The 25934-nt window shown below is 51.1% G+C and overlaps 2 protein-coding genes across 3 annotated transcripts in view; both read right to left on the bottom strand.

Moving 5' to 3' along the window:
- Nucleotides 1-1041: 1041 nt before the first annotated feature.
- On the bottom strand, nucleotides 1042-5462 carry LOC126063642 (protein ATP6V1FNB). Its single transcript, XM_049862078.1, has 2 exons — nucleotides 4949-5462; nucleotides 1042-1160 (listed from the first exon to the last, which is right to left on the bottom strand). The coding sequence occupies exons 1-2, from the start codon at nucleotides 5460-5462 to the stop codon at nucleotides 1042-1044; spliced, it is 633 nt and encodes a 210-aa protein (XP_049718035.1).
- Nucleotides 5463-17153: 11691 nt separating this feature from the next.
- FLNB (filamin B) overlaps nucleotides 17154-25934 on the bottom strand; it is a 162710-nt gene continuing 153929 nt past the window's right edge. For both annotated transcript variants that reach the window (XM_049863255.1, XM_049863256.1), the window contains 3 exons: nucleotides 22075-22293; nucleotides 20704-20907; nucleotides 17154-18908 (listed from right to left, as the gene is read on the bottom strand). In XM_049863255.1, the coding sequence (XP_049719212.1) occupies nucleotides 18721-18908; nucleotides 20704-20907; nucleotides 22075-22293 (611 nt within the window). In that variant the 3' untranslated portion in view covers nucleotides 17154-18720. The remainder of the gene's footprint in view (nucleotides 18909-20703; nucleotides 20908-22074; nucleotides 22294-25934) is intronic.

The raw sequence follows: 25934 nt of genomic DNA, 5'->3' as shown, positions 1-25934 counted from the left end.
TCTCCAATAGAATGTGAGTGGAAGTGATGCACATTCCCTCCAGGCCCAGGAAGTTAAGGATGGGTGTGTTCTCCAACACTTAGGAGGCGCTGAGCTTCTGCCAAGAGTGATGGAAAAATTCGGGAATGATGATGGTTGAACACGACATACGCATTTAACGTCGCTGAACTGTACCTGAGAAGATTGTTGAGATGGCAAATGTTTTGTTACCTACATATTTACCATGATAAAAGGAGAGAAAAAAGTGTGGGTGTGTGCTTGCCACACTCTCTGTCTCTCCCCTGGTCTCCTGGTTGGGTGTAGAGGACTCAGGAAAGGACCCTGGGGACTCAGGGATAGCAGAGCCACCAGACGGGAGGAGCCTGGGCCCCCAAATCAGCATGTGGAAGATCACCCACGGAATAGCAGATTGGACTGTGATATAAGAAATAAAACTTTATTGGTTTAAACAACTGAGATTTAGGGGCTGTTTGTTATAGCAGTGAGGCAGCCCTGACACAGTTTCTTGGACTGAGAGAAGCTGGAAGTAAAAAATGGAAACTACTTCTTTCTTAAACTGTACAGTTCATTGGGACCAAGCAACTCTGCAATGGATCCCTTCAAGAGAATGTAGAGAAATAAAGGGCAGGGATGTAGTCTCTCATCCTCCCCCACCCTTAGCACCTTAAGGACTTAGCAAGTTCCCTCCCCGCCCCCAGGTCTGCTGACGGAGCACTTGGGTGTGATTTATGGGGCTGTGGCTCAGACGAGCAGCCTGGGTGTCCCACACTGTGCTGGTGGGGGTAGGGGTGGGGTATCTGCAAGGAGCTGAGGCCCTTGGGAGATGCTAGAACCCGCAGCATGGGCCTGGTAAATCACGGTGGCACACCCCTGCGAGTCACACACACGCCCCCCTCAGCAAGGGGCAATGGAGGGCTTTATGTAGCAGCCAAGGCAAAGCCACAGGCAGAGCTCAGCAGAACAGAGACAGGGTCCAGCTGGCAGTGTCTCCACCCTGGACGGTCCAGATGGACAGCAGGGACAGGAAAGGGGCAGCCACAGTCACATGAGCTGGTCTGTTCGCCGAGGGAAATGGAAGATGCCACCTTTGAGGTAAAAGATCTTTGTGATAGGCTGGGACTTGGCGTAAATTGGAGCCTTGGTGTCCTTCATGGCATCCTCTGGAACACAGCAGAGGCCTGGGTAAGGAGGGGTCACACTCCTCCCGCCAGCTCTGACCCACCCACAGTTAGGAATAGCTGCTGTCCCCGGGAGCCCCTAACCCCTACCTTAGCACTCCCAGGCTGTCCCATGATCCAATGACAAAGCAGTAATGCCTGGCACAGTATAACCAAAGAAACCAAACCCACTGCCGTCAAGTTGATTCTGACTCATAGCAACCCTGAAACCCTGCTTTGGCACCACGGCCAGGATCTGTTCTGATGGGTAGCCTGCATGTCATTCCAACTGTTAAATATTTTGACCCTACTCCTACCCCACATACCTATACCATACTTCGTCTGTATGCTGAGCAAATAATCCAATAAGCTGGACTGTATGAAGAAGAACAGGGCATCAGGATTGGAGGAAGACTCATTAACAACCTGCGTTATGCAGATGACACAAGCTTGCTTGCTGAAAGTGAAGGGGACTTGAAGCACTTACTGTTGAAGATCAAAGACTACACTTTCGGTATGGATTACACCTCAACACACAGAAAACAAAAATCCTCACAACTGGACCAATAAGCAATATCATAATAAACAGAGAAAAGATTGAGCTGTCAAGGATTTCATTTTACTTGGATTCACAATCAACACCCATTGAAGCAGCAGTCAAGAAATTTAATGATGCATTACACTGGGCAAATCTGCTGCAAAAGACCTCTGTAAAGTGTTAAAAAGCAAAGATATCACTTTAAGGACTAAGATGTGCCTGACCCAAGCCATGGTATTGTCAATCACCTCATATGGATGGGAAAGCTGGGCAATGAATAAGGAAGACCAAAGAATTGATGCCTTTGAATTATGGTGTCGATGAAGAATATTGAATATACCATGGACTGTCAGAAGAACTAAGATACCTGTCTTGTAAGTGCAGCCAGAACGCTTCTTAGAATCAAGGATGGCGAGACTTGGTCTCACATACTTTGGACATGTTATCAGGAAGGACCAGTCCCTGGAGAAGGACATCATGCTTGGTAACGTAGAGGGTCAGCGGAAAAGAGGAAGACTTTCGACAAGAGGGATTGACACGGTGGCTGCAACAATGGGCTCAAGTATAACAATTTTGAGGATGGCTCATGACTGGGAAGTGTTTCGTTCTGTTGTATATAGGGTCACTATGAGTCAGCACCAGCTCGATAGCACCTGACAACAACAAATCCCCCCCATACCCCAAGTGGACTTAGCCCCAGCGCTCTGTCCTCATTACCCAGGGACGCCCCATGCATGTCAGGGCTCCTCAGTGAGCACCTCCAGGCTGCCCAAGGCTGAACTAGCTCCCCAAATGCCCATAGCTGAAAACCTTGTGTGTGGAACCAAACACAATTGTAACAATTTCAGCTACCACGTCTTGAGTACTTACACCTGGCACTAGACTGGTGCTTTAATATGCGTCAAGGGGCATTTTTGGCTGACCCAGCTGGGGTCCAGACAAGGTCTTCAGCCCCTCTTTTCCGTGTCTGTTTGCACCCACTGGGATAACAGCACCCTTGTGTGTAACTGTGGTGGGGACAGGGGAGGACTGGTCAGCAGAAGGTCTGCCATTTCTTCCCCATCTGACCCCTGAGCTGGGGTTGGATTAGGGATATGAGGTCAGAAGCTCACAGGATGTTACAGAGAGTCTATGAGCAACTGTGGGCTTACGCAGAGCCACTATGGAGGAGGAGCGCCTCCCGGCCTCTGACACACCTGGCACTGCCCTAGTGCCCAGGACACCTATGGTCAGCTCCCCAGCATGGGCATGGGTGCACCAATAATTAAAATACAAGATTCCCAGTTGAATTTGAATTGCCCATAAACAAGAAGTTTTTAGTATGTACCCCAAATATTTCATGGGATGTATGTCTAAAAAAAAAAAATTTTTTTTTTTATGTCTACTAAAAATGTACTTGTTATTCATTGGGAATTCAAATGTAAATGGGCATCCTGTATTTTCATTGGTTAAACCTGGCCACCCTGTGCCTGGTGGAGTCCTCACAGGCAGTGGACAAGGGCCTGGAGCAGGAGGGGAGGAACATGGAAGACTCTGCATGTGCCTAAACTGAGAATTGCTCTGTGGACGAGGGGGTCAGGTCCTTCTGTGAAGAGTCCTGTGTCATAGATACTACTCAGGGCTCTGCTCAAATGTCCCCTCCCCACTGGATTCTCTGAGTAACCTGTCCACCACAGCAGCCCTTTCCACTTTATCCCTGTTACAGACTGAATTGTGTCCCACCCCAAATGTATGCTGGGAACCTGTGAACATGACCTTGTTTGGAAACAGGGTCTTTGAAGATGTTGTCAGTTAGGTTAACACTGGAGTCAGGCAGGTCCTAATCCTATGTGACTGGTGTCCTGAAAGCGGAGATGAGACTCAGAGCAGACACGGGGAGGACAGCTGTGGGAGGTGCACCTACAAGCCAGAGAACACCTGGGGCCACCAGAGCTGAGAGACAGGAAGGGGCTTCCCCTAGAGCCTCCAGAGAGGACATGGCCCTGCTGACACCCTGAATTCGGACTGTAGTCTTCAGAACCGTGACAGAATAAATTCCTGTTGTTTAAAACCACTCACTTTGTGGTACTTGGTTACAGCTGCCTTAGACACGAACACAACCCCCCCTCCTGATTTATCTCCTTTCACAGCCTCCATACTCAATGCGGTCCACAGAGCAGCAGCAGCACCTGAGAGCTCATTAGAAATGCAGAATCTTGCCCTGAATCAGCCGCTGCGGGTTAACAAGAGCCCCAGGTGTGCACGGCAGAGCACAGACCACAGCCTGACGCTGCCTTATGCATCTGTCTGTTGGTTGCCTGTCCTCCGTGAGGCTGGGGACCGTGTCCGTTGGGTTCTCTCTTGTATCCCCAGGGACCTGAGAAGTGCCTGATACATGGTAGGTGCTCGATGAACATTTGTTGATTGAATGAATGAATGAACCAGAATCCAGACCCAAGACTCCTAACTTCACACAGAGTGCTCAGCGGCTCTTCCGTGCTTGTTCCTTCACTAACTTATATTCAGGTAACTCCAGGTCACATGCTGAATGAACAAATGAATGTCCTACCTGCTCCAGGGAATTTTGTGAGGATAATTCCTGTCCAAGATCCTTTCCCTTTCCTACCTGGCTCCCCCCAAAACCCTGTGACATAGGAAGGCAAGTGCCATTTTATCTCCATTTTTCAGATGTGGAGACTGAGGTCAGAGAGGCTATGATTCCTGCCTGAGATCACTCAACTCAAAAGTGGTGCAGCCAGGGCTTGAACTCAGACTTCCTGATTCCAAATTGAGGTCTCAATGCCCAGCCCATGGTCATTCATTTGTTCATCCACTCATTCACTCCACCATCATTGAGTACCAGCCCCATGGGGGGAGCTGGGAGGACATTAATAAGGTTAACTAAGAAGTCTTGGCCCCAAAGAACTCACCCAGCCAGACACACACTTAGGAAACAGCAACAGAGGGGGCCCAGTGCTTTTGTAGACTCAAAAGCCATAGAAGCACAAAGACAGGCCCAACTAACTGCCCAGAGAACTCTTAGAAGACTTCCCAGAGGTGGCAACATCTGAAGGTTAGCCAGGCAGAGGGAGGGGCAGGAAAGAACATTCCAGGAGGAGGGACCAGAATAAGCCAAGGCCTGGAAGGGTGACGGTCCTGGCCTGCTTCAGGATGGGGAGCTGACTCAACATGCTGGTGAGTGAGGGGTGGTGGAGGAAGAGGCTGGGTCCTGCCCACCAAAGGCCTGGGGTGGCAAGATGGCAGTGGCCCTTACCCATGTGCCAGCCGTAATCCCAGGATGACAGTATAGGGTACCGGAACTTCTCCTGAGGCTTCTGCCGATACCGCTCCCGAAGGTACCTGGCCCGGCCTTGGCTGTCATGGGAGATGCCCTGGAAGAGCAGCTGCAGCGTTCTCGGGGGGGCCGGCTGCATTTCCAAGCCGCCTGCCCTTGTCTGGCCTGCTGGGCCCTGGGCTGCTCTTTGGACCTCCCTGGCTCTGTCTCCCTTGGGTAGGGGGCTCTGGCCACCCACTGCCCTGGACAGCTGATTCTGGACCCCCTTTGTCTCTGGCCATCCAGTGCACACCTCCTTGCTGTCAGGGGAACAGGTAGCAGGCACCAGACCAGACCTCAAGGCTGAGCTGGGCAGGGGCTGCTTCCTGAGCACACGGCCCTCCTTCAGGTACTTGTGGCCATAGTTGAGCTTCCAGGCGACCCGGGCGGCAGCCTCCCTCTGGATGCGCTCCTTCCAGCAGGCCTGACTCTGGGTGGTGAGCAGCTCCCTCATGGCAGTGGGAAGGGCAAGGGAGAGGCAGAAAGAGTCTGCGCTCTGCTCTGCCCACCTCTGTTTGGGTTGCTGGTGCTTTGTCTCCGAGGATACGTGCAGCCAATCAGGATCAGGTTGCCAAGGCCTTGCTGGGGAGGAGGGGCTGGGCTGCCAGGGGGCTCTGGACCACTCCCAGGCAGAAGGACCCACCAGGCTGGTCCCACCCAGGGTGTCTGACAGGGGCCCTGCTCTGCCTCAGGGGGCTTAGGGCCCAGGCCTCTCCCCCTCATGCCCAGAGAGCCCTGGATAGGATATGGATTGCTGCAGCCTCTGTTCTGTTCAGTAAACCCTTATACACACCTACTGTGGGTTAGGCACATGGGGTGGGGGGGTCCAAGGAGTGGCCCAGTCTCTACTCCCAGGAAGCTCTGAACACATGGCAGAGGGTTTGCCGTGGCAACTCTGAAGTGTGGCTAGTGGCCTCTCTGAGACTCAGCTGGCTCATCTGTACAGTGGGACAATAGTAGGAACTAGTATTGGGAGAATGACATGAGACGAGTATCCAGCATGAAGGGAGTCCTCCATAAGTGTCAGGTGCTGTTTATCAAGCACCGGCTGGGTGCCAGGCACTGTGCCAGGCTCTTTGATCATAGGGTCCTCATACCTCCTTTTCAGGTGGGAAAGGAGGCTTGGAGAAATGGTGTGAGCATGCCCAGGGCACACAGCTGGTACGTGGTGGTGCCAGGCCCTGTGCTGGGACTTCACTGTGTTGGCTCACTTAATCCTCACAGAACTTGCAAGTAAGCTCTCTTATGTCACTTTTCCAGGTGAGAAAACAGGTTTAACACGTGAAATGGTGACATGGGGCTGAATCCAAAGCCCACGTCTGTGTGTTACAGACACAAAACTCTCCCACAGAGTGTGACAAGCATCAGGAGAGAGGTACAGGCATGGCAGGACCCTCGTGGCACCACGATGTCTGCCTCCAGTACTCTCACACCTTCTGACTCCTGGACCAGGGCCCTCCAGGGGTGAGGCCAGTGAGAAGGAGGCTACCCAGAATGCCTCGGGGCTACTTGCCTTTCCACTCTGCTTAGTGTGCTCTCATTCATTCATTCAACAAACATTCAGTCACTCTTGACACCATGCCAGGCACCAAGCCAGGTACTAAGGGGAGATGAGGAGGGACTTGGGGTTTTGCAATACAGAAGGGGAGACAGAAGCATTACCAGTCTGGAGTTGGAGGAGTTAATGGGGGGAGAAGAATCAGGGAAGACTCCCTGGAGGAGGTATCCTCTCACTGAGGCCTGAACTATGAGCATGAGTTAGCTAGAAAGAGTGGGGGAGCATTCACTGGGTCATTGATTAACTGTGCAGCCACCTTCTCCATCCAGGCTCCTTGACCAGGCTCTAGGTGCCATTCATTCTTCCCACAGAAATTTGCTGAGGGCCTGCTGTTCGCTGAAGGAGGCTGGTGGTGACAGTTAAGTGCTCTGCTGCTAAGCAAAAGGATAGTGGCTGGAACGCACCAGGAAAAACCTGGTGATCTGCTCCTATGAAGATTACAGCCTAGAAAACCCTATGGAGCAGTTCTGCTCTATCACATGCCGTGGCTACGGAGGGCAGCTAATACCACCACCACCCCTATGCCCACTAGCTGCAGGGAACAAAGCCGACAAATATCCTCCCTCATGCAGGGAACAAAGCCGACAAATGTCCTTCCTGTGCCCGGTCCTGCTCAACACCGTATCCCAGGGTCTTAGGTAGTGCCGGGCACACAGCGGATGCTCAAGGGAAGGATGAATCAGGGCACTTCACATTAGTTCTCATGCAGGGGTAAACTGAGGGGAGGGGGTCAGGGGAGGAAAGTCAGGAGCCGAGGGGCTGTGGGGGCAGGGCAGGGCGCTGGGCGAGCAGACAAGGGGTCCAACGGTTGGGGATGGGGTCTGATCCTAGAACTCAGCAAAGCCACCTTCGCCCGAACTACCCCAATCCCCAGGAGCCTGGAGCGCGGAGGGGTGAGGGGTGAGTGCCCCCTCCTCATGGAACCTGCGCCTTCCGGACGGCAGGGGGCGCCCTTGGCGCCTCAATTCGCGTGCTCAAGGTGACCCCTGGCGGCGGCGGCAGCAACTACAGCCCGTCCTGGAGGCTCCTCCAAGAGGGGAGGGGGACCAGAGGGTGTAGTGAGGTGCCCCTGAAGTGGTATTTCCCCCGAGCGCAGTATTTCCCCCGAGCGCAAGGACACAAGGAGAGCCGCCCTTGGATTCCATTCCTGACGTCTGTGACCGCCCACCCTGTACCAGGACACTTCCAGCAGCGCACAGCTTCATGGCTCGTTCCTACATTTAGGCTGCCCAGGTGTTAACACAGGCTTGACCATTACTACCTGTGTGACCTGTGGCAAAACTCTGGGGGCCCTAGCAGCCTCCCTTTCAGTGGGGGTAATAGTAAGACATTCAGCGCCTAGCGCTAGTGTTACTTAGGATTATTTTCTTGCTCCAGATTTATGAACTCATTGCTCCACCCAGCAACCCCTGGGAGGGTGTAGGGGCAGCCGCCAGGCCTGTCTCAGGCCTAGGCCTGTGCTGAGGGGGCACTGAGGCTCTGAAACCCAGGCGACAACAGGCTGGAACCCTCTGGGGTGTATCTGACTTGCACCCAGTTCCCTCCCACCTCTCTGACCTCTCCTCCAGGCCACCTATGTCCCAGCTTGCTCAGAGTTCTGTCGTGGTCCGGCCCCATCCCCTCCTACCAAAGACAGAAGCCCCAACCCCAGCACCCTGGCTCTATCCTCAATGCCACACGGCCTCTCCTAGTACTTATCTATTCTCAAAGTGTCCCACACCTGGACTGTAAGCTTTCTATGCGGAAGGACTGTCTTTGTCACCTTACACCAACACTAGCAATTCCTGGAGCCCTTGCCACATACCAGACACTGTGATTTGCATTTTATGTTTTGTCAGTTAATCCTCAGACATGCTGACATGGGTCCTATTATACTACCTCAGTTCACAAGAGAGAAAATGGAGGCACAGAGAGGACCTGCCGGAGCTCGTGGTACGGCCAGGATTTGATTTCCTGTATACCACCCCCTCAGTGGGTACTGTTTCCACTCTGCCTGGCTCTGCCGCGTCCCCCAACGCTCCGGCAGCCTTGCTCCCAGCAGCTCTGGGGTGGAGGGGCTTGCCCAGGCCAGGTGGGGAATGAATATACTGGGGGTGGGGGGTCGTTCCAAAGGTTAATCTTAGGATGGGAAGCTTGCTGTTATTTTCCCATTGTACACAAGAGGGCCCCAAGACACAGAGAAATTAACTGCCGAGGTCTGTCAGCCAGGAGGCGGCAGAGCTGGGTTTGGAATCCAGACAAATTTGCAGTGTCTGACCCGCTGCTTCCTGAGAACTTTCACACCACACGTTATTCTGTTGCTACTAGCGTGGCTGCTTGTAGCTGGGCCTGAACTTGGCATTTCCGGGGCTTGGCGCCTTGCCAAGATCTCCTTCTCCTCTGAGATCACCCCCAGGGTTCAGTTTTTGCCCCAAGAATGCCTAGGGAGGAAGGGCAGCTGAGACAGGAAGAGAGGTGCCTTGGGAAAGTAGGTGGTCATAGCAGAGGGTGAAACGTGGGAAGAGGCTGGTGGAGGCATCTTTGAGCTCCGTCCTTGGGAGATAAGCAAGTCCAACATTCAAAACATCCTTGGGTTCCAGCCACAAATCAGGCGTGTGAAGTCCCCATCAAATGTGAAGCCTGCACTTGAGGGCTCTCGAGGGAGAGGGAAGAAGGGGAGTGAGGGCTGTGGGGTGGGCCACCCTAAATTCCAGGCACATGAGCTGGTCCCCCATGGCTCAAGGACCCAGACAAATGCCTTATCACAAAGCACAGAAGGGTCCCTTTGTTTAGAAGGATTCCTCCCACCATGTGTTTGGGCTGTACGCTTAAGACAAAGCCAGAGGAGAAAAATCACAACCAGCCTTGCCTCGAGCCCGCCCTCCCTCTGATGTGACATTTTTTATCCCTTTTCGAGTTATGAGGAGAAAATTATCTAAACAAGACGTATTTCTGGGAGAGCTTTCCTTCGCAAAACGCTCTGATTTGCAAAGCACTTTCACCCTCGAGGTTACTGGAGACTTGGAAAGATTCCATTTATTTCCGAGACCCTGCTTCAAGAGACGAAGGATAACTATCTTGTCCCCCCGTGTTAAAACACAAACTTGGGGGGCTGGCAAAGATTGAGCACTTATCTCTCCATTAACCTTTATTCTGTTAATTTTATTCCATGCAGTTTTCAAGGGACATTAAACCCCTATGCTCCCAACTCATTTTATAAACCAAACCCACTGCCGTCGAGTCGATTCCGACTCATAGCGACCTTATAGGACAGAGTAGAACTGCCCCATAGAGTTTCCAAGGAGTGCCTGGCAGATTTGAACTGCCGACCTTTTGGTTACCAGCCGTAGCACGTAACCACTATGCCACCATTTTATAAACACTCATCAAAAATGTGGCTTTAAAGGGCCTTTTGGAAGTCCTAAAAGTAGACATGTAGTCAAGGACCCACGTGTTTATAAGTGCACTGGGAACAAAACCCACATATTGCTGTCAAGTCGATTCCGACTCATAGCAACCCCACAGGACAGAGTGGAACTGCTCCACAGGGTTTCCAAGGCTGTAAATCTTTACAGAAGTAGACTGCCACATCTTTCTCCCTCGGGGCGGCTGGTGGGTTCAAACTGCTGATCGTTGGGTTTACAATCGCCCGAGCACTTAACCACTGTGCCACCAGGGCTCCCTGGGAACAAGAAGACATGTTAATATAATGTTTCCTTCCTGAGAGTGTTACTGAGCCTCCCTGAGTTGCAATGGGAAATTTGATGGGGAAGAGGCTAGGCATCTGGGTTTGGAAGGGGGCAGGGTCTCTTCCATGTGGATTAGATTTTTTTCATTCCCCCTACCCCAGGGGTGTTTCAGGAGGTAGCATATGACCAAGAACCACTGGTACTGAAGGAAGAGGCCCAAGCTGCACTGAACGCATTGGCAAAAAACGAGTCTCCAGGAATTGCTGGAATATCAATTGAGATGTTCCAACAAATGGATGCTGTGCTGAAAGTGCCCACTTGGCTATGCCAAGAAATTTGGAAGACAGCTACCTGGCCAGACGACTGGAAGAGATCCGAATTTGTACCCATTCTAAAGAAAGGTGATCCAGCAGAATGCAGAAATAATTGAACAGTATCATTTATATCACATGCAAGTAATATTTTGCTGAAGATCATTCAAAAACCGTTGCAGCAGTAGATGGACAGGGAATTGCCAGAAATTCAAGCCGGATTCAGAAGAGGCCATGGAACCAGGGATATCATTGCTGATGTCAGATGGATCCCAGCTGAAAGCAGAGAATACCAGAAGGATGTTTACCTGTGTTTTATTGACTACGCAAAGGCCTTCAACTGTGTGGATCGTAACAAATTATGGATAACGTTGTGAAGAATGGGAATTTCAGGACACTTAATTGTGCTCATGCGAAGACTGTACATAGATCAAGTGGCAGCCGTTCAAGCAGAGCAAGGAGGCACCTGTGTGGTTTAAAATCAGGAAAGGTGTGTGTCATGGTTGTATCCTTTCTCCATACTTATTCAATCTGTATGCTAAGCAAATAATCTGAGAAGCTGGACTATATGAAGAAGAACATGACATCAGGATTGGAGGAAGACTCATTAACAACCCGCGATATGCAGATGACACAACCTTCCTTGTTAAAAGTGAAGAGACTTGAAGCACTTAATGATGAAGATCAAAGACTACAGCCTTCAGTATGGATTACACCTCAGAATAAAGAAAACAAAAATCCTCACAACTTGACAAATAAACAACATCATCATAAATGGAGAAAATATTGAAGTTGTCAAGGATTTCATTTTACTTGAATCCACAATCAACGCCCATGGGAACAGCAGTCAAGAAATCAGACATGTTGCATTGGACAAATCTGCTACAAAAGACCTCTTTCGAGTGTTAAAAAGCAAAGATGTCACTTTAAGGACTAAGGTGCGCCTGACCCAAGCTATGGTATTTTCAGTCACCTCATATGCATGTAAAGGTGGACAATGAATAAGGAAGACTGACGAAGAACTGATGTCTTTGAATTACAGTGTTGGCAAAGAATATTGAATGAACTATAGACTGCCAGAAGAATGAGCAAATCTGTCTTGGAAGAAGTACAGCCAGAATGCTTCTTAGAAATGAGGATGGTGAAACTTTGTCTCACCTACTTTGGACTTGTTATCAGGAGGGACCAGTCCCTGGAGAAGGACATCATGGTTGGTAAAGTAGAGGGTCAGTGAAAAAGAGGAAGGCCCTCAATGGGATGAATTGACACAGTGGCTGCAACAATGGACTGAAGCATAGCGATCATTGTGAGGATGGCACAGGACTGGGCAGAGTTTCATTCTGCTGTACGTAGGGTTGCTGAGGTAGAACCGACTCAACGTCACCTAACAACAACTTAACAACCCCCAGGTGGGAGATTTGGGCCGGGGAGGCCTGAGCCAATTCCCTTACTTAACCTCTGGGGGCACACGTCCTTGCCCTGGTGTGTTAATCTCAGTATTAGGATCCTCCGTTAGGGTCACCTCCAGTAATACACCAGACAAATAGAGGCCAAGACAGAGAGGGATGGGTAGACAAGGAGGCCCATTGTTCTCTACAGCAAGAATAGGGAACAATCTACCTGTCTATCGGTTGGTTAAATGGTAAATGCCTTTTGGGACCCTCAAGCAAAAGAAAACTGTGTATCTATTAAAAACAAGTTGGAAAAAAATTGAGGATCAATTTAATTTTGTAGAACACTCTGCCTAGCGTGGTTCCATTCTGGGAAAATAAACTATCGGTATATGCATTGACATCTTAACGTTATCTTTGGTAGAATGGACGGTGAGAGAAAACTTTCACTTAATGTACTGTTGTATTCTTTTAAATGGCTATGAGAGCAATGAAAATGTTGTTAAATAAGATAAAAGCAACGGTATAACTTATACACCAATGTTCATTGTCACACTGTTTACAATAGTCAAAGATGGAAACAACCTAAATGTCCCTCAAGAGATGAATGGATACACAAAATGTGGTACATACATACAAGGGAAGAGTACTCAGCCATAAAGAGAAACGAAGCCCTGATACATGATACAACACAGATGGACCTTGAAAACATTATGCTGAGTGAAAGAAGTCAGTAGTCACTAAAGGACAAATATTTTATGATCCCACTTACATAAAATATGCAAATGTATAGAGACCAAAGTTTCTTAGTGCTTACTAGGCGTGGGAGTGAGAGAGACAGGGAGAGTCTTAGCTTAGGGGCACTGAGTGTCTGTTAATGGTGATGGAATAATTTGGAAATGGGTAGTTGTGATACTTCTACAATATCATGAATGTAACCAATGTCGCTGAACTGTACATGTAAGAAATGTTGAATTGGCAAAAGTTTTGCTGTACATATCTTTACCACAATATATTAGCACATTAAAAAAAAGCCAATCAGGTTAACAGGAAGCTGAGAAGGTACCGAAGCTTCTATCTCCTGCCAGGGAAATGTGAATCAATTCCCCACTGGGTTCTACATTACTTGACATCCCTAAAGTCTTGGTTTCTACCTTTAGGGAAAATGGGTTCCCCAGTTCCAGAGTGTGTATGGATAGGTCCAACCAGATTACACAGGAAGAGAATCACAGGGCATATGTGACCTTCACAGTAGGAACTGTGTCTGATGTCCACCCAGAGACTAGCCTGAGGCAGTTAGGGTTATCACGGTTAATAATAGTGATAAAAAAAATAGCCACCCTTTTGAAGGGTCTCTGGGGGGCGCCAACAGTTTGCACTTGTCTACTAACCTAAAGGCTGGCTGTTCGAACGTACCCAGTGGCACCATGGAAGAAATCTGCTCTGTTAAGATCACAGCCAAGAAAACTCTGTTGAGCAGTTCTACTCTAACACATGGAGTTGCCATTAATTGAAATCAACTTGATGGCAATGGGTTTTGGTTTTGATCCCTTTTGAGCTCCAATTATTCACCAGGCACTGGATTTAGTGCTTGACTCAGAAGCACTATTAGGTACTTCTATATCTCTGTTCCTACATTACAAATGAAGAAACCAAAGTTCAGAGAGGTTAAGACACTAGTGCAAGGTCACACAGCTATAAAGAGGGGAAGCAGGGTTTTGAACCCAGATGTGTCCTTACTCCAAAGGCTTAAAAAAATCAACAGAATTATCAGGGAAGACAGTCAGCTACTCCATTTGGTACTGTCCCTAGAAGGTCACTACAGGCCACCCTGATGTCAAGAAGGGTGAAAAACATTATGGACAAGCAAGGAAAATTCAGTCTCACATCTCCAATCATGGAAAATGGCATTGTTGGTTCAAACACAAAGAGACGCAGAGCCACTTTTTCAGGAGAGAAAATGGGCGAGGCCTCCCTGGGCCCCAGAGACCAAATCACCCTTTCTAGGTCCTTTGTACCTGCAGGATGCTGCCCCAGGACAGCTGTTCAGCCACCACCTGGTCATCCACCTGGCTCAGGCAGTCTCCTGCAGGTGACAGCAGCTGGGACAGAGGGCAGGCCCTCTAGGAACTCAGAGCCCAGCACAGTTGTGTGTGGAAATGCTCCTGCCCTTGGCCCAACAGCCTTCCCTGGCTCATCTGTACCCCAGCCGCTCTGGGGGTGAGGGAGCCTTTTTAGGTTGGATATTTTATCGAGACTTAAAAACCACTGTGCCTGAGGTAGAGACTCAGAAAAGATGGAAGAACAGAGGGAGCTTGGGAGGCCACCAGGAACAGGGGACAGACACCAGCTCCTCAGTCGGGAGAGGCCGAGGGAGCAGGACACAGCTCCTCAGGCTCAGGGACACCGAGTGCGCACCAGGCCACTCACAGCCCCCTATCTCCCAGGCGGGCAGACCTGGGGTGGGGCGTGGGCCCCAGGCTTCTCAGACAGGCCCCTCAAACCAGCATTTTTCAGCCGTGTGTTTGTGGCACTTTCCAGTACTAGACTATCTGGCAGCACATTTGGAGGGATTAAAAGACTCAAGAAAAGCAGACAGCTCAGCTGTGACAGCAATGCCCTGAGTCCTCATAAGTGACAAGGACTCTTGGGGACTGGCTTCACTGGGTGGCCCTCTGGTGCTTTATCACTTTCCCAGCTTGGCCATTGCTGTTTTATGTGGTCACCAAGCAAAGTTCTTGCATACCCCAGAGCTCAATGTTTGCTTCGGCTTCTACTTCTTAAGGCTTTGGGCAACCCCTCAGCTCCATGCTCCATCTGAGACACAGCCAACACAGACAGTATTCTCTAGAGTGGGGCCCGCTAATCAAATGGCAGGGGAGGGGGCACTGTGTGCAGCTGGGAAACACCACCCAAGGAGCTGACTGCTCAGCATCCCACCAAGCCTGACCTGCCCATCACCCCCTGCATCTGGCCTCTACACGCCTGGAGGGGCAAGTACTGCTGGTAAGGGCTTCTGACTGCTGAATGCTTAGGGTGTACCAACACCTCACCTCCTCCTAATACAGCAGTCCTGTGACCCCATTTTACAGATGCCAAAACTGATTGAGGTGCTGCATTGATTTGTTTGAATCTCAAAGTTCACTTGGGGGCCGGTCCCCAGCCTTTATGGCCCCAGAATGGGGGCTCTGCCTCCCTAGTCATAGCATTGTAGGCAGGAGCACAGAAGTGAGGTGACTCAGGAGCCCCCAGACAAGGCCCTGGAAGTTGCCATGGTGATGGGAAGTCCTTGCTGGGCCCCCAGACCCCTGGCCGAAGACCAGGCAGGGATTTATTTTCCTCTGAGAAGGGGGAGGAAGAAGGTTGCAGAGAGGGTGGGCTTCTCCTGCCCTTCCTGGAAGGAGTGCCCTGATATATGGCCCTGCACCTTGTCTTCTTGATTCCTGCAGCCCAGAAGGTCCTTGGGCTTTGTGGAGTCCAACCCACAGAGGAACACAGGGGCATGGCCAGTGATTTCTGGACCTTCTTGATGCCTGGGAGTTTCTGTTTAGGGGGACGGCATTTGTAGGTTAACAGTGTGGACTTGGCGTCAGCTACCCCAGGGCTCCCTACGTGGCCTTGGGGAAGTCACTTCACCTCTTGCTGCACACCTTCCTTACGGTGGTGAGGGTCAGATGAAATCCCACTAAGAGCTGTAAGGAACAGTTCCCTGCCCACATCTTGGCCAGCACGTACCCAGGTGATGCTTCTTCCACAAGGCTGGTTGCAGGGCTGAACATCTGCATGGAGGCGACGGTGATGTTACCTTGGGGAACACCCTTCCCGTAAAGGCCACCACAAGCCTGACATCAGAGACACCTCAGAGTGGAGATCCATGCACCTCTCTGCTGGCCAGTGTATAGAACTGCAAGGGCAACTCTTATCTGCACGTGGGTTTGGCTGCTATGGGAACAAACTGTTGTTTGTGCAAACACCTTAAAACTTTGAAATTTGACCCTGGACAGGCCAGGTGCCAGTCCTTTCCAGCTTTCACTGGTTGACTTTGCCCATTCCTATCAGGAGCTGACTGGGCCATCACTGTTTGGTGGCCAGTGGAAGCTGAGCTGACAGTACCTGCCAGCTCCCCTGCAGAGCCTGGAGTTGTCTCATCACTGTGGTCATCCATGCCATACCCACCCTGGACACCCAGTGTCCTCCTGGCCCCTCCTGCCACTAGTTGAGGTGAAACATGAGAATCGGGGGTCTTGGGCAAGTCACTTAAGCCCTCTGAGCTTCAACTGCCTTCAGCCTATAAAATGAAGCCCAAAGGTATTTCTGGGACCACACAAGAAAACACGTGAGTGTACCTGCCGGGCATGCAGTACCCTACCCCACCCCCAGACTGGAGGTCTAGGGGCCCAGCAGGGACTTCCCATCACCATGGCAACGCCAGGGCCTTGTCTGGGGGCTCCCAAGTCACCTCCTTCTGCACTCCCGCCTACAGGGCTATGACTAGGGAGGCAGAGCCCCCATTCTGGGGCCAAAAAGGCTGGTGACCAGGGCCGGCCCCCAAATGAGCTTTGAGACTGCAAACAAGTCAATGCAGCACCTCAGTTTTGCCATCTGTAAAATGGGGTCACAGGACTGCTGTTAGTAGGAGGAGGTTGGGTGTTGGTACACCCTAAGCATTCAGCAGTCAGAAGCTCCTCCTGGCAAGAGGGGAGGAGAAGGGCAGAGAGAGGAAGTACCCAATGCCAAATGCTAACCCCACTTGTCCAAGGGCAGCGGGATGGCTGGTGACAGCTTTTTGTTTTAACAAATTCCCAAAAACAGGTGTTTCCTGATGCAATACGGAAAAGGGCTTAACACATACACATGCACACCCTCACCTAGGTGGGTTTCTTAATATCTGGGACTGTTAAAAGCCCAGGGTAAGCCCTGACCAGGAGGTAGTGTTGATGCCGGGGTGGGGGGAACCCACGCTCACCCTCCCCAGCACCGCCTCCCCTCTCAGGCCCGGCCCTCTCTGGTACCTGACCTCTCCTGATGATAACTCCCACTGTGGCTTCGGGAAGAAGCAAGAGTTCCCTGCCACTCGCAGAAAGAGGCCTCACTCATGGTCAAAACAAGCTGTTTGCCTGTGGCTTTCTGGCTAGGGGTTGGGAGAGCTGGTTAGACACACAAACCATTTATTCGGAAACGGCACCGCCTAAGAACACAAGGAGGCACTTTATGGAGCAAAGGTTTTATTTAATAAGTTATAAGATACACTTTACAATCCGTCATTTGATTCCAGTTTTGCGTCCACGTCCCAGTTTACAACGCCTGTGGTCATTTCACATTAGACTCCGGGCTGCTCCAGTTTCAGATAGGTGGGTTTTTACCAACACTCGCCCCAGCTGCTACCCATTGGTGAGGGGCCCCCACCTCACCCCTCACGGTGGAGGCTCCCACCAGGGCAGCAGCGCCTTCCTCAGGACTGAGCAGCAAGTCAGAAGGGTTCACCTACACAGACCACACTACAAATCCGGGGTCTGCAGCCAGGAAACATCCCAAACACTCACTCTATCCCAAGGCCAGCTCATGTCTGCAGGTAGGCATGCAAAATGCCCCACACCCCACTGTGGAATTTTGCGCCTGCACGCTGCTTTCCAAACAGCCTCGAGTGACAGGTGGTCAAGGCCAAACACTTGGGCCACTCGCTGTCTCGGCTGTGCAGCTTTCACTGTTTCGGCCAAAGGGTACACACCACCACAGTGAGCTGCTGCCCTTCCCTCCCCATCAATTCCCTGACCTTCAGGCCAAAGGTCTGCAGAAGCGTCATTCTTTCCTGTCTATAATTATTTTGCAGAAAAAGTGACCCAGGAAGCTGACCAGGGCTGGGTGGGGAGTGTTTTCTTGCAGGACAGGCCTCGCCGATGAGGTCACTAATGCTCAGACCCACCTGCGATCATTTTAATGCTTTGGTGAGACCCACCCACCAGACTGACAAAGGCTGGAGCGGGTGTTAAAAGGAGGGCTAGTGTTGGTTAAAAAAAGATCTTTGGCACGTGGGGTGCGGCTTGCCACTGCAGAATTTCCCCAGACCGAGCGACTGGGATGAGCTCAGGAAAAGCAAAACCCTGGCTGCCAAGATCCTGGCTCCTTATGACTCTGCAGGTAAACCATCAGCAGAGAAAGGAAAGGGGCACATGGAAGTCATGGAGGCCAGTTTGCTACCACAGAGGCTCTGCCCTTTTCGAAATGCAAAAAGCCACAGAGCATTTGGGGTGGGGCGGGATAGGGTGGGGTGGGGGAGTAGTGTTAAAACAATGGTAGTTACCCTACAGCCTTTCCTTAGGTAACATGGGCACTGGACTAGATGAAGACAGTTTCCAGCCCATCTCTGTTTCTACATAACAACTTAGACAGGTGTTCTTTCCCCCATTGGTCCCTGGTCTTGTTTCCTAAATGCTGAAAAGTAAATCAGTAGCTTAGGATAACCAATTTCATTTTTTAAAAACGTCCATCTTGTCCGTGTTCTCGGTCTGTCTGCAGTGGGTTATCTGTGCCACCAAGAGGTCCGATTTGAATTAAGTGTACATGGAATTTTCTTAGACCATTCGCGTTTACATTTTTCAGGATTCCCCAACACGTCCCTAAAGAATCAAGTCTAGAACTTCTTTCCGAAGGCACTTTAGAGCGGAGATGTTAGGGGTGGGGTTTCAGGCCCACGAATAGGCCAGGGAACTTCATATAAAATGAGTTACAAACAAGCAACAAAAGCAACTGCCAGAACTGCCCCGAGGATTTCACGAGAACGGTTCTAAGGCACTGTGACGTGGAAGGGGCTGCCGGGGATGTGTTCTTCCCCCCACTTCACGGCCAGAATGTAGTCTCCCTTCTCCTTGACCACGTATGTGACGTTGTATTGTTGATTGCCCACGTGCTTCATGGACACCTCCTCACAGGGGGTGGTGGGCCCGTGGACCCCGATCAGCAACATGTTAGAACCTGGGAGACAGAGGAAGGCAGTGACTTCATCAGGATGCAATCACAGCAGGCAGAGTAGGAGGAGGGAGTCAAAAGGAAAGGTGCTAGTTATGCCTACTGGGCTTGGATGATGACACAATGCTGGTGTCCCTTAAGAGGTGGGACAGTGTGGTGGTTATGAACACAGACTCATGGAGCTCTGTGAGTTCAAATCCCTGCCCTGTCACTTCCTGGCTGGGTGACCTTGGACATGGGACTCCTTCTCTCTCTCTCTTAACTTCCCCACCTGTAAACTGGAAATGACAATAGCGCCTACCTCATGGGCTTGTGAGAAGAGAAGAGTTATGTATTGAGCCCTGGGCACATAAGAGGGCTGTACAGATGTTGAGTGCATAGTGAGGGCCAGGTAAGTTTTGAGCACTTTGTGAGGGCTACGTTGAGTGTTGAGCATATAGTGAGAGCCATACAAGCATTTAGCATACAGTGAGGGCCATGTAAGCATTGAGCACACAGTGAAGGCCATGTAAGCGCTGGGGTGCATAGGAGGGCCACGTAAGCGTTGGGCGCGTGGTGAGGGCCACGTAAGCGTTGGGCGCGTGGTGAGGGCCACGTAAGCGTTGGGCGCGTGGTGAGGGCCACGTAAGCGTTGGGTGCGTGGTGAGGGCCATGTAAGCGATGAGTTCATAGTGAGGAACATCTAAGTGTTGAGTGCACAGTGAGGGCCATGTAAGTGTTGAGCGTGTGCATAGTGAGGGCCATTTAAGTGTCGAGCACATAGTAAGGGCCATGTAAATGCTGAGGACATAGTGAGGGCCATATAGCTGTTGCGTGTATAGTGAGGGCTATGTAAGTGTTGAGCACATATAGAGGGGTATGTAGCTGTTGAGTGCATAGTGAGGGCTATGTAAGTGTTGGCTATAACATATAACAATCTTCTCTTTTATCTTCACAAGAACCTTAAGGAAGGCGCTATTATTCCCATTTTACAGAAGAGGAAACTGCCTCTTAGAAAGAGGTTTAGTGACTTGCCCAAGGTCACATAGCTAATAAACTTTGTGAATGAATGAACGAAGTGGTGGAGCCAGGTTTCAGCCCAGGTGTGCTGGATGCCAAAACCCGGGCAACTGACCATTGACACCCATGTTCAAACTGCAATTGGATCAATTAGAGAAGGGGCCAGGTTACTGGCTCAGTTTGCCCATCTATAATGGGGAGAGCTCCATCTTTCCTGTCCACCTTGAGGTCACTTGAAAGAATCAGAAGGCAAAGAGAGAAATCATTTAAAAATATTGAGTGTACCTGCCACAACATGAATGAACCTTGAAAACATTATGCTGAATGAAGTCTGTCACAAATGGACAGATACTATATGATCTCACTTACGTGAAATAACCAATTATACAGAAACCAGAGATCATCAATGGTTACCAAGGGTGGGAGGCAGGAGGTAAGGGGGAGTTTTATGTGGGAAGCATTGAGTTTATATTAATAGTGATGGAATGTTTTGGAAAAAGACAGCAAAGATGATGGTACAACATGAAAAACGTAATCAATGTGACTGAATTGTAAATGTGGAAGGTGTTGTACTGGTGAAAGTTTTGGTTATGTATTTTACTACAGTAAAAAACAACAAAATTATCACATGAAAAAAATATATGGAATGCAGGAGACTAGGGGAATGAAGGAGGGTATGTGCAAATGGTGGGTGGGTCTCATGGGTGGATGGGTACTGCAGAAGACCTCAGCAGAGAAGGCCAAGGAGGGCAGAGGGTGCTCAGCCTGCCCCCACCCCACCTCAGAAGGCCAGACTGCCTACCGGCTTTGCTGCAGTCCACCAGGAAGGAGCTCTTCTGGCCCACAAAGGCCTTTGAGAGCCCTGCCCCCTTGGAGGTCACTTTGCTGGCGTCTGAGGATGCCTTGGGGATGGCACTATAGCAGGTTTCTGTTGAGGACCTGGTCACTGATTCCACCAGGATAGAGGAGGTCTCATTGGCTGAGCCAGGGCTGACAAGACGTTGGCCTAGAACACGGAAGGGGGAGAGGCGGGTGTGAGGGGCCATACCAAGAGGACAGGCAAGTGCCCCACACAGAGGCCACAGAAAATCCTCACCCCCAACACTGGATCCCAAACCTACCATACCCCCATCTCACCGCCATAATATCTTCTAAAGGCCCTGGGCTCCGACTCCATACCACTAGGATCTAGCTTTCTGGGCAAATGCAGAAATCTGGCCTTGGCTGACAAGATGGCCCCTAGAAATTCCTCCCACATAAACACATGCTGCCCTGTAGAATTCACATCTTTCCATTTTTACAATATACTCGATGTATATGCAGTGTAGATATTTAGAAGGCCATCTCACAAAATATCAGAACTGATTCTCTCTGCATGAGGGGATGTGTCTTCTACCTGTACTTTCTAATTTCTCTGTAATGTACCTATACTACTTAAGTAACAGTGAATCTACACAGAAAGACACGGGAAGGGAATGCACCACAACGTTTACTATGGTAGTTATCTTGGGTAGTTGGCTGGTGGGGGTGGGGGCGGATTTTTACCATGTGGTATTTTTGCCAGTGTTCTGTAGGAAGGGAATTTTTATAAAATCAGTAATAAAGGCTTTTCAACATTTTTAAAGTGAAGGTTAGAAACGAGATCGTCAGACCCTGATCTAAATACATGAGATTCCAATTACGTCAATATTTCTTTTTTCCGGCTGGAGACAGAAAACCATCTAATGTGCTTTCTCAATTTCTCCACTCCCACTCTGCCCACTGATTTTGCACATTTGGGACCCATACTCCCCTCTGACACGCGATACTGTATCTTTACATCCGGATCCAAAGCAGCTTCAACATATCCAAAACCCTCACGGTTCTGACATGAAGGGGCCCTACTGTTAATCTGGTAGAGCTAGGTCCGCATCACAAGGGCGGAGAATAACTCCAGAGGCAGCCCACCAATCAGAGGGATAGTGGGCGGGGGCGGCAGAGGGGAGCACGTGTCCCCGGGTGTCACATATGAAAGACCCCTGACGGAGGCAGCCGGTCAAAGAAGGGGAAAGGCATTTCTTGCTGATGTGTCCCCACTATCAATGTCTACTCATCTTGAAACTGGGGGGAAGGGTGCACCTTAGAGATTGCCCCTGGGCGCTCGTTACTGTTGATACACTTCTGCCCATCATACCTGTCACCTTGGCCTTGAAAGGACTGCCCACGATGTGGTTCGGCCCGCCATATTTGATGCCGATCAGGTAGTTACCAGGAGCCATGGGGGTGTACATGACTTTGTACCCTTCTGGGGTTTCCTGGCAATCCATTTTAACCTTGGATGGGCCTTCGATGGTGACGGACAATGTCCCTGGCCCTGCTCGGGTGGTGTTGATGAAAAATTCGGACTGGATACCTGAGAGAAAGGAAGAGGGAATGCCTTGTTGATGGTTTGGAGGGTTGGGGTGTGGTCTAGGGGGCTTTCTGGGGGGCAGTGAGGCAGTGGTGGGGGCACACACAGGTTCCCTCACAGAGGGGTCACCTTGGTGGCGTGGGAACACACGGCCAAGCTCCTTTCCAATGCCAAGTTAGGACTAAGGCTGACATTTCGCCCACAAGCACCAAGGCGTGGACACCCTGTTCTTTCCTCTGGGCGTGAGCCGCGGCTGAGGGGAAAGGCCTGAGTCATCACTGTGAGCTCAAGTGCTGTTTCAGCTGCTGGGATCCAACTCTGCCTCCACGGGGCTGGGCAAGTGTGGGCTCCTCTGACCTTTTCCAGGCTGCAGGCGTGGGCCCCTCTGACCTTTCCTTTCTCCTCTGGATGCCTCTGGTGGACTGGAGAAGCCAAGGAGCCCCAGTTCACCTCCGCCCTCCTCCTCAGGCTCCTAGCCCTGGACCCATGCTGAAGCTGGGGCAGCCCCTGTGTATCTGCCAGCCCAATCACACTGCCGTGAATACCACATTACCGTGACCAACAGTCACACAACAGCTGTCCTGCTAACTGAGCGCCACACGCACCACGCAAGCCCGGATCCTGTGCTGGGCCTCTTACAGGCACTGCCTGTGGATCCTTTCACAGTGAGTCCTGTTCTACAAGTGATGGCACTGGGTCACTTGCCAGTCAAGGGCTACACACAGGGATGGACTGCCCAACAGGCAAGGTACACCGGGCTTACTTGTGCTTACTTATCCGCAATGCACAATTTCACATCTGTCACTTCTTTGAAACCCGTGTGAAACACAATTATGCCCAAGCGAACCTTGCTTACTGCAGACCCGTGCATACCTTACTTACTGGTTAATCCATCTCTGCTACAGAACTAGAAGATGGTAGAGCTGGGAACTGAACCACATCTGCCTGGCTCTGGGGCCCAGGCCGAGCTCTTCACCACCAGGACCAGATGGACAATGGGGTTACCTTGCATGCCCCAACTGCAGCCCTGAGACACCTACCTCTTGGCTGGTCCAGTGAGATCCATTCTTCCCACAGGCGTCCTCCCTTGTGATAAGAGGGGAGCAGGACAAAAGAAGGGTGCCAACCCATGACCATGTCTGAGCCCACTGCCCCACAAGAGTCCCTGCCCCCGCAGGCCTCTTTCCAGTCCGGAAGGAATGAGGTGGTCAGTGAGGCTGCTTGGGTGTGCAGATGCCAGGTGCCTGCCCTCTATGGTGCCTTCTACGGGGCGCCTGTGGCTCAGCACCCCATGCAGGGTTGTGCTTTTTCCAGAGCCCTAGATGGCCACCACCCCAGCTGGGAACTATTTTGGCGTAATTATAGCTCCTAGGCCAGAGAAAGAATTATTGTTCTCGTTATCAAAAAAACAAAGGAGCTGCTATCATGCAACCCCCAAGCACAACTCAGCTGTTTCTGGAAGGTCCCAAGGCTCTGCCTGTCTCAGGGCCCTCCCCGCTATCTCAGCCTGGTCATGGCACCTGCTGCATGTGAGAAGGGGGGGGCAGCAAGGGGGCCATGTTTTCAGGAAATAGCTGTAAGGCACCGATAAGAAAAGATATTTTTAATGTGAAATTGAGAAGTGCTGGCTTCAGTGGAAAGAATCCTCACCCCTTTGCACAAACTGTTCCATTCCTGAGAAAAATCAGTCACCCCAACTGTGACGGTTGGAAAGAAAGAAAAAATGAGGTGGGAACAGGCGAAGAAGGAAGTACGGGAGTGGAGCCACCTGGCCAGGGCTTTACACACTTCCTCCTTTAAGGCTCACAACAATCCCATCAGGTAGGCTTGCTTCTCGTTCCCATTTTACAGAGAAGAAAGTGGAGGCTCAGGGAGGTGAACCAGCTCACCCCGAGTCACATAACTGGGGAATGGCAGAAGTGAGGTTTAAACATGAGGTCTGCCCAGCTTGGAGGTAAGGCGCTTGACTGAGAGAAGACAGGAGAAAGAAAGTCTGTGTGCAGGAGGCCACCTCTCTCACACTGTTCTTCCAGCTGTAAGCAATACCTGATACCAAAACCTAGCACGTACAACTGAGTTCCTGTGAGTTCAACGCACGTTGGATGCAGCGGCCCTGTATCTTTAAGGCAGGTGACAAGATGGGGGGGGTGCTGTACTGTAACATCTTGAGCATATTCGGGTCTCTGGACCATTTTATTGAGAAAAAAGCTCCACTGCTCCAGAGTCTGGGACTTTCTGGGCTAAGTCCCGATCTCTCAACTCCCCTCCAGAGAGAGTCCCACCCCAATTCTCCAGCTCCAAAATCTATGGAATGGATCATCAAGAGCTCCTGGCAGGAGATATGGCAAACCCACCCATAAAAACACAGGGAGGTTTCCTTTGTTCCGAAGGTCAGCACGCGGGGTCCTGGGGTGGCCCAGCACAGACACCTTTTCATTCCACTCACACTGCAGCTATGTAATCTCAAGATGGATATTTGGGAACAGGCTCGTGAGTGGGAGGGCTAGAAAAACAAGATGCTCTCCTCTCGACAAGAGCAATATTTACACAGCGTTAGAAACAGGCACGCTCTGTACCTCTGCTCTCTGGTTGGGAGTTTCTCTGTAAGACCAGCTCCTTCTCTTGGCGGCGTCCAGTGCTTACAAAGCACTGTCTGAAACCTGAGCTCCCGAGAAGGTGTGCAACTTGCCAAGAGGAAGCAGGAGAGGGCCCTGGCACAGCCCGTGTGACCTGGCAAGAGGGTGGGAAGCTCCTGGGAGCCACAGGGGACCCTGTAGCCACTCTGCAGCCTGACCAAGGCCTCCTGGGCACTCCAAGTGCCAAAGGACCCCACTTGGGCCTTTGATGGTGGGTGGCTTGCAGGGGCCAACTGCCTGCACTGCTGCCTAGGAACCACTCCGGGGCGGCTGGGAGGACAGGGATCCTGGTTTTAGGACACTCAACAGAGCAGACTGGGGGTGCAGCTACTGCCTCTGGGTGAGCCAGCCACTTAGAGAGCTGGCAAAGCACAGGGGTGAAGGCACAGGCTCTGAGGTCACAGACCCACAGATTCCTGGCTGAGAAAGGTTGGGGAGTGAATCCACCTCTCTGCTCAGTTTACCCATCTGTAAAATGGACAGCGCTTAGCCTCATGGGAGCTCTGGGAGGGCGACATGATGCTGTGCCTTTTACAAAGAGCAAGTTGCTGGCACGGAGTTCATTTTGCAGGCTGACTGCATCCACCTGGGGGTTTGGCAAACACTCGCGCTAGCCCTATGGGTGGCTCTCCTGAGGGCAGTGCTTTGGCTGGAGTCTCAGAGTGGCACATCAGCCTGTCAGTCTTCTACCTGGGAAGGACCCCTCGGCCACCGAAGGACACTTTCTCCCCAGGCCGGAGGCCAGGTGACCATGGCCCCTCGCCCATGGGGAGGCAAGCTCTCCATCCCCACTCAGCACATCCAGGGTGGAGACGAAGGTGGGGTTTGCACACAGAAGGGAATCATGAGACCAGGGCCAGGGTCACATTCCTAAGGAGGCCCAAAGTGACACCCAAATGTAAATTGTGTCCCGGTGAGCCCATGCGGGCAGACTCCCCTATACAGAGGCATGTGTGGACCAGCTCCCTGCCCTGCACCCATCTCCAGGGCTCACATCACAGTTCACGC

The sequence above is a fragment of the Elephas maximus genome, chromosome 20, assembly GCF_024166365.1.
Source record: "Elephas maximus indicus isolate mEleMax1 chromosome 20, mEleMax1 primary haplotype, whole genome shotgun sequence".
NCBI lineage: Eukaryota > Metazoa > Chordata > Mammalia > Proboscidea > Elephantidae > Elephas > Elephas maximus.
Note: the sequence above shows the minus strand (reverse complement) of the source record. Positions and strands in the feature narration are given on the sequence as shown.

Bases quoted from the DNA above. Each gene is read 5' to 3' on its own strand.
- LOC126063642 (XM_049862078.1), bottom strand. From the start codon at position 5,462: ATGAGGGAGCTGCTCACCACCCAGAGTCAGGCCTGCTGGAAGGAGCGC. The intron at 1,161-4,948 runs GTAAGGGCCACT...GCTGTGTTCCAG, and splicing joins GGATTACGGCTGGCACATGG to AGGATGCCATGAAGGACACC.